This window comes from Zootoca vivipara, chromosome 3 (genome assembly GCF_963506605.1).
Source record: "Zootoca vivipara chromosome 3, rZooViv1.1, whole genome shotgun sequence".
Taxonomy (NCBI): Eukaryota; Metazoa; Chordata; class Lepidosauria; order Squamata; family Lacertidae; genus Zootoca; species Zootoca vivipara.
In genome coordinates, this window is record NC_083278.1 from 32,409,124 (window position 1) to 32,421,554 (window position 12,431).

Below are 12,431 nucleotides of genomic sequence, written 5' to 3' on the forward strand. Positions count from 1 at the left end.
GTCCAAGACATTACATAACTTTTTTTTAAAAAAGGATTAGCTTGATTTGATCAACTGATGCTGAAACATGAGACACACTAACGAACCTACGTATGTCTGCACTGGTTATGTTCCCTTGTCCATATAATAAAACAGTATAATGCAGACCCTCTCAATGTCCCTTACCTGATCGTGGGCTCAGGTGTTGGGCAGTGTAGAAGAGGATGCCGTTTGCTGAAAGGGCTTGGAATTGCAACTCAATATGAACCGTGCGTCGGATGCTGAAGGAGTCAAATGACATCCAAGAAGATTGGTTGCTACTGAAAGATGCATCGCTTATGGTTAGGGCTACAAAACAAAACAAACAAGGAAGTAATCTCATCTCTCTAGTAGATGCTGACAGATCATTACTTTAGCACTAGTGATATGTAGGGCAATACTTCATCATAAATCTAATACTTCATGTTGAATACAAATCTGAAGTGAGGGTTGTTGTTTTTTGCAATCAACACATTTGTTTGCTCTCTGTCTCCCTTACAAGCCCATGCTAAGCTAGTTTTGTGTACCTGTCACCACCACTGACAGGATCTGGCTTTCGGTATGCAACTGGAAATGCTTGAAAGCTTCTGTATGTGGTGGTGGTGGTGGTGGTTTTATGCATGCAACTGCCCTGAGACAACTGCTGGCGCACATAGACTTCTGTGCAGCCACCATGTACCCAGGTGGTTGGGTGAAAAGGCCATACATAAAATTATCATCATGAAAAAGGCAGTTTTTTAGGTGAAATGCATTCACATGCCCCCTTTGCAAACTAGTCACAAGATCCCTCTACCCACTCACCCCCAAATAATCACAGAGCAGGGTTCCTAAATGGTGAACTTTAATTTTAGTTAATAGAAGGGAATACCATGTTCCAAATAGGCTATTGGGTAAATTACATTAAACAGAGCAGCCTAAGGGCAGCTAGCTCCATGCAGCATCTGGTGCCCCAGATGTGGTTACATTTAGCCTGTTAAATGAAGGGCAGATGAGCATTACAAGACAGATGGACTCTTGCTGAGTGCAGAAAACAGTTTCCATGCAGGAAAGTCCCTTACTGGATCAGGGTGAAGTTAGAAAAGGGAAGAAAGAATAAAAATGAAAGACGGTTCTGCTATCTTTTGGTAGATTTTGAGGGTACACAAGTTGGAACCATACACAAAACCATTCACTTCTCTGAATCCATGCTGATAATGCCCAGAATAGGAACAATTCAAAAGATGTGTCCCCACACTATGTTACTTAATTAGTTGGAGTCAGGAGGATGAATCATCTCCCTGTGAGCAATCCCTGCCTGAAAGCAATATCCAGATCAGTGGTTAGTAAACACTTTGGGTTGGATCCAGATTGAGTCATGTTTAAAGTAAATTGATTGAAATCGGTGGGAGAGTGAAATCAATGGGCCTTCAGTTTGTCATGACTAGTGACCTCATAGGCCTCTTCGAAGCATGACTCCATCTGGATCCAGCCCACTGTGTTTTTTTAAACAAACAAACATATTATTTTTTTAAAAATTTTCAACAAACAGGATATAAGCATTACTTTATCAAAACAATTTGATTTTCCCATTCCCCCCAGAAGATTACTAATACAGTCAATTTCTCCATAAATCTGTATGTGTTGTTGGTGGGTACCAGTCATCAGGGTGTTCATGCCAGCCCTCTCTTGAAAACAGCTTTTGCTTTTATGAACTTCATTTTTCTCTACACTTTTTAACACATCAAAAGGAGCGTTAGCTGGCAGAATGCTCTGAGGCCAGGCACAGGAAACACTAATAACGGCAATCTAATAAAATACCATTGACTGTAAACATTAGTCATAGCAATGCTTTTCTTTTTGTTGTACCTCAGTGTTTATCTTGCAAACGTTGCAAGAGATTTGATGCACTGCAGTAGATTTTAAAGGAACACCCTCCTTTCGCCCCCTTTTCAATGGTGCGTGCGCTAAAAACAACCAAATACAAAGTTCCCACCATCTTGCTAAACCTAAGAAGAGTTTAAAAGTGTAAATCCCCCTGGACCAATTAAAGTCATGGGACCATGTTTTCTTTGCAAGTTCTGTTGCTGAAATACATTCCTCTTTCCCTCTTGCACTCATTATGTTTTCTGCTAGGTGCCATAGAACATAGCCCAGTTCACCAGCCTTAACATTGCCTTCCCATCCTATCTGCCACTGTTGTCATGGATGCCCCACCACCACCCCTCTAGGCAATTCTTTTCATGCTTTCCACAAGTCCCACACGGCTTCTTTGTGTTCCCAGTGTTCTTTGTGTTCAGCTTCATTACTAGAGATGCTCTTGACAACTTGTGACCACCAGGTTCAACCCCCCCCCCCCAAGATTACTGAAGCTATACAGCAGGGACAAAACTACACAACGTACAAGATAGCCGTATTGGCAGTCTCCGGGCAATGGTTTTAAGATTGGGGAAATATATGGGGTTAAACATCCCTCCCATTTCAAATCAGCAGCCCCACAGCTTCTTTCCATTCCAGCTTTTAATAACACTGGCTTTCCAGCTCTGTCATTTGTCTAAATAAATAGGGAAATAGGAGGTGCCATTATAGCTTTGCAGAGATGTCATCTAGGTGACGTGTGCTTGGTGGATGGAAGAGCATGCAACTTTGTTCAAGTTACCATGAATGGCGAGCAGCATCTATATAACAACCAGGAAGCATTAGCAGATCTGGATGAGAATGAGTCACCTCTCCCCATGTAGCCTGATGACAAGATTGTGTTAGAAGTCCAAAGCTTGTTTTCTATCAACAAGTAACGACCCAGTCGAAAGCACCAGCTGACTCTGGGATCTGCATACCTGTACCTGATTCTATATGTTTTCATCACTATACTGTATAGACAATATGATTGGCAGCCTGATCAGCAGAGTCTGAAAAGTTGTGCTCATTAACACTTCAAAAAGCCCAACACAAAACCCAAAGAACACATTTCTAGCAGGTTGCTGAGTCTGGCACTGCTGCTGACTGCAAGGCCAAGGAACAGCTTGGAAGATGCTCCTTAGTAGCCACCTCTGTGTGAATCCCAAATACTCTTGATACCTGCTTCCTGTCCTACTGCAAGGTGAGGATTTGAACCCTGCTCTCCCTGGCTTGAAGGGATGCGGGTGGCGCTGTGGACTAAAACACAGAGCCTAGGGCTTGCCGATCAGAAGGTCGGTGGTTCAAATCCCTGTGACAGGGTGAGCTCCCGTTCGGTCCCTGCTCCTGCGAACCTAGCAGTTCAAAAGCACATCCAAGTGCAAGTAGATAAATACTGTGTTTATCCGAAAATAAGACACCGTCTTATATTTATTTTTCCTAAAAAAAAAAAAAAAAACACTATGGCTTATTTTCAGGGGGATGTCTTTTTTTAAATTAAGTATGGTACAGTTTAACCTACAAGGTTAAACTGCCTAGCACTATGGCTTATTTTTGGGGTATTACTGTAGAAATTGGAGTTCTTGGTGAAGTCCAGAAAGAAACAGTAAATTGCAAGAACTCGGGCCAGGAGGAAGATGAATTTTAAGTAAGTCTTCCAAAGGTTTTATTGATGTAATGAGAAGATGAATTCAAATAGGAATCAATTCCAGTATGTAAGTGAGGCAAAAAAATATAAATCCCAGGGAAAAAATCCCAGGACAAGGCCCTGTTTCGACAATTCGTCATCAGCAATGTTTGAATGGTCAGAGTGTACCAAGTATGTTTGCCTTCTTACTTGAAATTCATCTTCCTCCTGGCCCGAGTTCTTATTTTCAGGGTATGGCTTATATTCCTGGAATGCTTAAAAATCCTGCTATGGCTTATTTTATGGCTACATCTTATTTTCAGAGAAAAAGGGTACCTCTGGCGGGAAGGTAAACAGTGTTTCCGTGTGCTGCTCTGGTTTGCCAGAAGCAGCTTAGTCATGCTGGCCACATGACCCGGAAGATGTCTGTGGACAAACGCCGGCTCCCTCGGTCTATAGAGCAAGATGAGTGCACAACCCCAGAGTCAACCGCGACTGGACCTAACGGTCAGGGGTACCTTTACCTTTACCTTCTGGCTTGACTACCCTGGCACTTACTTTACACAGAGTTTATCTTTGTGCACAGGCTGAGTGCCCTGTAAAGCTATAACGACATAATTTGTTGCCTTGTTATCTAGGGATGTCTCGCAATAGGCCCTTGTGTTTACTTGCCTTTCTGTTTGTAATGGGCAGTTCTGAAATTATTCCAGACACCATTTAGAGTTCCTTCACCTTCTGTGAAACCATGTTATCTTTCTTCAAAATGTCTCTTGCCATTGCCATTAATTTAGTGCAAATCTAAAGGAAAGGTTTCTCAGCAAAAGCATAATGTGCCTTAAGCCAGATCCCTGCTAAATGCAATGCTTCTTAGAGTCATGCATTACACCAGGGATGAGGGAATGTGTGGCCCTCCAAAGGTTACTGGATTTCAAGCCCCATCAGCCCCAGCCAGCATGGCCAATGGTTAGGGCTGATGGGTTTTGTTGTTCCCCTGCTTTACTCCAGTATGTTGTGTAATTTGTAAGCAAGAGCCCTTCATGGCATCCTTTTGCTTATTCCCAATATACAGTGCTGATTTATGTTGAATTTAAAGTTTACATGTTTTCTCCTTGTACTCAAGAGTAAAAATGTAGTTTGCTCTTAGCAAACAGAATCACTATAGCAACAACAGAAAGGTATTTGTTCAGTGTTTTCTATATTATTTGCAGGAGAAAGGGATTGAATTCTTCCTAATGGCATGCTCCTACGAGATACACAATATTTATGGCATTTCAAAAACCTGGCAAATAAGTCCCTATGGTTTATTTCATTTCAGTTGTCGAAATATTAGCTGAGCAAAGCAGAACTGAGTTCTCTCTCTCCCAGTTTCTTCAAATATGTGGCACCTTACACGGCTTAGAAGAAATCGTAAAACAAAATAATAGCAATCAGTGTGAATGGAGTACAGTATGATTTGTTGTTTGGTATGGCACAATCAAACAGCAAGGCAAAACTATTACAGGTAACAACATGGCTTACATCCTATCTATATTTACTCAGGAGTAGCCCCACTGACCTCAGCGCACAAGCTTCAGCTACATAACAATTAAACCTGAGCTACCTTCATCAAGAACTCTGAAGAAATGAGAAATAGTGCAAGAAGAGGCAAAGTTCTAGGCCTCGTTGACAAATTAAAAACCAACAAACCTCTGTCTTCAGATGGTATCCACCTGAGAGTCCTTAAAGAGCTCAAATGTGAAATTGCTAGTTTTCTGACAAGAACACATACCTCGTCGCTAAGATTGGCCTCTGAACAAAAAGCCTGGAGAGCCATCATGTGGCCCCAGTTTTTAAAAAAGGGATCCAGGGAATTGCATGTAAGTTAGCTTAACGTCTGTTCCAGGAAAGGTTTATGAAAGCTAAAATTACTAAGCTTATAGAAATCTTGCTGAAGAATCAAAATGGCTTCCACAAGGGTAAGTACTATTTCAGTAACCTTTTAGAGTTCTTTGAAAGTATAAAAAAGCATGTGGATAGGGGTGATCCAACAGATATTGTTTATTTGGGCTTGGGGCTTTTGGTGCCTGAGGCAAGACGTGTTACTGACACTTTTCCCAACCCCTGATCTGGGCCCACCCTGTTGGGGTGGAAGGAGCATGCCACCTGACGCAGGCTGCCTCATTGGTGCACTGGCTGTGCTAGGGCAGCAAGAGAGCTTAGGCGCTGCAAGGCAGAACACATGGCATACTTTTCTAGCCACTCCCCACTTCTCAGAATTTTATGCCTAAGGTGGCTGCCTCACTCTGCCTCGTGGTAGGACCAGCCCCATTTGAACTTTCAAAAAGCTTTTCATGAAGTCCCTTATAAGTAAACCTAGCAATTACAGGCTTAAGATGGTGGACCTTTCATTCTCATAACATTTAGATCTGGGGTTATCCAATGAAGCTGAATGGTGAGAGATTCGGGACAGAACAAAAGCATTTACGTCTTCCCGTGATGCAATAGTTAAAATGTGGGATTTCACTGCCACAATGTGGTGAACGCCAGCAATTTAGAGGGCTTTAAAAGGTAAAATTCATGGGGTAGGGATTAAATGGCTATGGGTGGGGGTAGCTGTGTGCTACCTTGAGGATCAAAACAACATGACTAGAGAATAACAGTAGAGGAGGGCTATTTGCCCTCAAGTCCATTTTATGAGCTTCCCATGGGACACATGGTTTGTCATGGTGGGAAGCAGGATACCAGACTAGATAGGCCCTTGGCCAGATCCAGCAGGGTTCCTCTGAATTTACCTGTTTTGTTAAACATATCTAGCCAGGTTATTTTATTGCTCACGTACTGAATAGTATAATAAGCATTACTTTCCCCAAGGCTGCGTACCGCATACACACCATACCTATGAAGCACGCTTAGAGCACATGGCTTCTTCCCCCAAAAGAGTCCCAGGAACTATTGTTTACTCCTCGCCAAGCTACAATTCCCAGAATTCTGAACAAACTACAATTCCCAGGATTCTTTTGAGGGAAGCAATGCGATTTAAATGTGTCGCATGCACACAGCTCATGTGTCTGTTTATAAGTATAGGGAGAACAGCTACACAGTTTAATCGGTGCTTTTACTCATACAAATTATTGTCCTATGCTGCCATCTAGGGAATGCCTTCTGTTATGGCACTATTACCTTGGTTCTCAAACTTAATCCATCCCAGAAGTCCATTCCAAAACCCAAAACCAAGGCACGCTTTCCCATAGAAAGTAATGCAAAATGGATCAACCCATTCCAGACAATTAAAAACAACCCCTAAAACAGCTATTCAACATGAATTTTACTATCTAATGAGACCATTGATCCATAAAATAAACCAGCCTGCAATCTACTACCCAGTATCAAAAACTGCAGTGATCTACCCATTGCCATTGGAGGGACGAGACGGGAGCGGGGAGTTTAAATGAGGGTGGGGTGGAAACAAACTGGAGGGACCATGTTTTCCAGCATCTGCCCAGGCTCCCCATTCGCCCGGGCGAGTCCCAGGGCTTCTGTTTCCAGTTTGGGCAGCGTGACAAAGTGGCAGCTGTGAGCCGGTTGAGGCGTGCTGCCTGCGCGTCCCTGGCACGGCTGCACCGGGACGCGACTGCAGCACCGGAGCGTGGAGAGGAGGCAGTGGCTGCTCTCGGCTGTGCTCCTAGCCGCTGGATGCTGAGCCAGGGGGGCTGGAGCCTGCACGCAGTGCGAGCGCCCCGATCTCCCGCTTGGGCAGCCTGGTCCTCGCTTGCCCCCCCCCCCCAATGCTACACCACTCATCTGAAAAACAAGAATGACTCCTGCTTTCTTAAATGCTTGGGCAAATAATTATTTTGGGCAATGAGTCATTCCAGCTAAGCTATATTGAACTGTTGCTCAAATACAGGGAGATTGTTTTTTCTTCTTCTAATCATCCTAGGACAACCTAAGTTTGGTTTGTTCTTCCACATCCCTGAGGACATTTCGTTCTGTTTGCTGCCCTTGGGTTGCTGGCAAAATTTGATTGGTATCCTTACTGCTTGTTATCTCTCGAAGGTCCTTTTGTGTCTCGGGTATTCTTTGACATATCTCCTTCCTGAATAGTTACTACTCTTGACGACCCCTCTCCCCTTGGTTTCCTACTCTCCGGGGCTACATGCTGCTCTCTCTTCTGCTTCTATGTCTGACATCAATCCAGAGACGGAAGGATGTTTAGGGGGGGGGGATAAATAGTTGCTTGTTTACAGGCTGTGGCTCACTTACCAGAAAAGAAAAGGAAAATTGTACTTTGCAAAAATCTCATGACGATTCATTATGCTGCCAACAGAAGGGGAAATGCGGTCAAGGATTTTAAGGCAGAACACAGTAGGCCTTTTCATGGCGAAGTCCACTTTTATTCTGATGCTCCTTGAATTTGAACTCACGGCACATCACATGAGGGGGACAGATCACCACTAATTAAAGATGCCCTATGCCAATTCGGTTTTTTACTAGTGTGTGAAGGGCTGTTGATTCTCAATTCATGCCGGAGGGCATTACAACGGTAAAAACACCAGTGAGAAAGAAATATGTGGGGCATGATGCCAGGGCAGGTAATTGTAGTAGCTGGTTTCAGCTGAATAATGGGCATTTATGGCATGAGCTATGAGACAGGATTATTTCCAGCAGGAATAATGAATGTATTGTGTGGTCTTGCGCAAGGTACCACAACCCTGCACATGTAATGTAGGGATAAAAAGAACCAAAGTAGATGTGTCTGCGGCAAACCCGTCTCTTTTTAAAACTGGCTGTGCAATAAGCATGTATAAATCAGGGGGAGTATGGATTACTTCCCTATAGCATTTTTCATGAACTGGATTTAAATACCAAAAGTAAGCCAGTCTGGGAGAAAAGTGGTGGGCGGGCAGCGGGCTGTGGAGAGGCAAGTGGTGAACACAGAGAGGGTTCAGCAATCCCATGGCCATTCACCCCCCCTTTTAAAAAATTGGATCCTCCTTCTACTTTATACCACATTAGGAGAGACCCCGTACCAAAAGTGATATGTATCTCACAACCCTGTATAGTTTGTCCCTAATACTGGTCTACTTTACAAAATTGTTCTAAGGATGATTGAGCTAACATACGTCAACACTTTAAGCACTTGGGAGTTCTATATAAACAAGCAATACCGCTATCCTCGGGAAATCTAAATACAGTTGCACACATTCAGTCTCAGACTAGCAAGGGGTTCCTGCACTTACAAGGTTTGGTTGCCTTGGAATGATGGTCAGTGGAGACTGTAGTGTCTTTAGGATTTACACATCTACGCAACCTGAGTAGAATTAACACCCTGACAGATCTTGCTTCCCCTTCCACTTTCTGGGAAGTTCTAAGTCACAGCCTGGGTCTAACCTTAAGTTAAAAAGGTAATGGGACCCCTGACCATTAGGTCCAGTCGTGACCGACTCTGGGGTTGCAGCGCTCCTCTCATATTAGTGGCCGAGGGAGCCGGCGTACAGCTTCCAGGTCATGTGGCCAGCATGACAAAACCGCTTCTGGCGAACCAGAGCAGCACACGGAAACGCCGTTTACCTTCCCGCTGTAGGTGCTTTCGAACTGCTAGGTTGGCAGGAGCTGGGACCGAGCAACGGAACCTCACCCCGTCGCGGGGATTCGAACCGCCGACCTTCTGATCGGCAAGCCCTAGGCTCTGTGGTTTAACCCACAGTGCCAACCGCGCCCCAACCTTAAGTTAGTTGTGTCTATTGGACTTCCGGTCTGCTGCAGGGGGAATGGATGCTGCTCTGTGTCATCCGAGTAAAGGATGACACGGTTCTGGCTGATAGGGCACCGAGGTGAGCGCCAGGGCTAGGCGCCCCCCGAAACCCCCCCATGGACGAATGGGAGGTATGTGGAGTGATGGGTGGGGGAAGCCCCATTGTACAAGTGGAAGTCTTTGTACAGGACTTTCACTAATAAGACTCATCAGTTGAATCTTGCATCACCACCACCGTCACCATATTCCCTGAAGTGTCATACCCAAATTAAGAGAAGCAGGTAAAAGGAAAACTCTCTGGCAATGCCATTATTAGAGGTCTATATTGGAGAGCTTTGCCTTACCTTGTTCACAGTAGACCCCAGTGGTTCCTAGTGGGCAGTGGCAGGTGTAGCCGTCAGGCAGTGGGGCACAGGTGGAACCTTGCCTGCACCTGTGGGGTGGCTTATGCTCAGGATCACACACAGAAACTGTCTCCATGCAGAATGCTCCTTTCCAGCCAGCGGGGCAATGGCAGCTAAGAAGAGAAAACCACAAGATATTATTAATCAGGGCTAGCTGCATGTTACAAGCCACTGTATAAGAGAGTCCCTATGCCCTTTTCTTTTTTTAAGGAAAAGTATCTTGGCGATGGGGAATTTGAAGAAGTGAAATGATGAGCTGAACCCTTTTCCAGCCTCTGCAAGTAATCCTTCCAGATGCTTTTCCTGATGCAGAATGCAAGGCACTTACTTCCTCTTGCAAGGACATGTTGTGAAAACCATGTGGGAGGTTATATGGAGCAGAGGGAGGTGGGGGTGTTGGAGATTCATTCCCTGTGTTTGCATTCATGGGATTGTTGTCTGTCACATGACAGTGTATGTTTACATTCCACAGAGTCGGAAGCGACGGAAACAGGATGTTTGCGTTACTGTGTTTCCTGAAGTGGGACTATTGTCCTTTGTTAATTCTCTTTGCTGCCTGATGCTAGAGAGAGAGAGAGATGTTGCAGTGCTTTGTGTGTGCTTATATGTAAATAAACATAGATTAGCCAAATGCTGAGTTCCGTTACGCAATTGGGCAAACTCTGCGGATCTGTAAGTGTGCTGATGTCAGTTGGCATCAGTCGCTGTGATGTTTGGGCTGAAGAAAGCTTTTGAAGCTCCTGAACAATCGACCAGGAGAGAGGGAACATGCCACTCGGGCATGTGTCTCTGCCAGGGTCCTACTCGTGTGTAAGAGATCCTAACACGGGGAAGGGGTTAAGGGAAGTGGTTAAGGGTTAAGGGAAGCTCCTCTGCTGCTTCTCTGCTCCAATCTTCCCCCACCAAAACTGCTTTTCTCATTAAAAAAAAAAAAAACAGGGTAGGCCCTAAAAATATTTATCTCAGGCATCAAAGATCAGGGGGAAGAGCTGTGTCTTTGGCACATAATGGAAATGAAGGTGCCAGACACACCTCTGTTGGGGAGAGAATTCAATTTCTTAGGGGCTACCACAGAGAATGGCTTCTCCTTCTTGGCCACCCTCTGAACATTCGAGGGCAGAGGAACTACCAAGAGGGCCCCTTCTGCTTTAGACACTAAGGTGAACACCACGAAGCCCTCCTCCTTGTAGGAGGGGGTACCAAGATAATACACCTGGACTGCTGTGCTAAATGTGTACCGCCAGCTACTGGATTTATGATCCTTCACCACCACTATGCTCAACTGCCATTCAGGTGCTTGGAAAGGCTGATCTCTGTATAGAAGCTTATTTGGTCCAAGGACTGCATTTTTAAATGCCCTGTGCATTGCCGTATATAAGCAATGATTCCATAATGATGTATTTTAGTTTGGTAGTGGGGGGGGGGGAGTTGGAACGCAGTGATAGGACACCTGCTCTGCATGCAGAAGGTTCCAGATTCAATCCCCAGGTAGGGGTGGCCCAGTCCTGAGACCCTGGAGACCTGCTGCCAATCAATCTAAACAATAATCATCTAAGAAAGACTGGTGGTCTGACTTAGCATATGTTCCTGTGAGTAGAATACTATTTTGGCTTTCTTGCATTGTTTTGACTCCAAAACGAGGCACCTCTGCCTGCACAGCAATGCGCCAGTTTCTAATCAATTCAAAAGAATCACCAAATGCCAGGAGCTTGTGCATATTATTTTCAACTCAAGCGTTAGCTAGATACCCAAATAGTTATTGCCCAGCAGAAACCTATTTTCTGTTTTTCCACATCAAGGGTGGTTGGTCCTAGAAACTTATTACCAGAGGTTTTGCATGCCTGTTGGAATGCATTTCAAATACTGTATTTCTACCTAAACGAAGAATAGGGGTTTGCCCAGCCGAGGAGCCAAATGCAAAGTTTACCCTAAAAAAAATCTACAGGAAATGGTGTGCATTGCTACACCTATTAAAATCAGCAGCATTGTCCCCATAGCAACAGGCTCTCGAATTTAAATGCATTGCACATCATGTCAAAACGGAGGTTCTCTGACACATTGAAGCGATTTCTCAAAAAGTGAAAAGCCCCTAGGAGGAAATGATTCCTAGGAGCCAATATGATGTCTGAAAACAAACCCAGGCTCTCTGAGGAACAGAGCTTTTAAGAACAGCAGGAAGAGGAGGAGGAAGAAGTCTTTTTGTAGCCATGCTGCACGTAAAGAAGGAATGGGGAACCTGCGAGCCACCAGATGTTGTTGGACTACAACTCCCATAATCCCTGATGGTTGGGCCATGCTGGTTGGGGAGGATGGGAGAAGGAGATCAAAAACATATGAAGGACAGGGCCGGCGCACTCATGAGCCAAGGTGAGGTGACCGCCTCGGGCGGCAAGATCCACAGGGGCAGCAGATCCCGACGTGTATCCTTGGACAGCCACAGGTTTCTCAACCCCTGAGGTAAAGCACATGCTCGACATGCAACTTTAACCCCTTTCAAAGCCAGATATGGTAGTTGTGGTAGAACGGGGGGGGGGGGGAGAAGAGCCAGGGTTAGTGCATCCATAGAAGATTTGGATGTGCATCTAAAGTCTGGTTAAGGGCCATAGTTCAGTGGTAAAGAATCTGCTTTGCATGCAGAGGGTCCCAGGTTCAATCCCTGGCATCCCCGGGGAGTTGCTGGGAGAGAACCCTGTTGGGAATCCTGGAGAGGTGCTGCCAGTCAGTGTAGACAATACTGAGTTAGATGGACCAGTGGCCTGCCCCAATATAAGGCAGC

The 12,431-nt window shown here is 44.9% G+C and overlaps 1 protein-coding gene across 1 annotated transcript in view; it reads right to left on the reverse strand.

Moving 5' to 3' along the window:
- The window catches only part of LOC118082770 (protein eyes shut homolog), a 70,151-nt gene that overhangs the window by 4,779 nt on the left and 52,941 nt on the right, over nt 1–12,431 (reverse strand). The window contains exons 9-10 of the mRNA XM_035110602.2: nt 9,596–9,768; nt 166–327 (exon numbers count right to left, since the gene is read on the reverse strand). Coding sequence (XP_034966493.2) covers nt 166–327; nt 9,596–9,768 — 335 coding nt within the window. The remainder of the gene's footprint in view (nt 1–165; nt 328–9,595; nt 9,769–12,431) is intronic.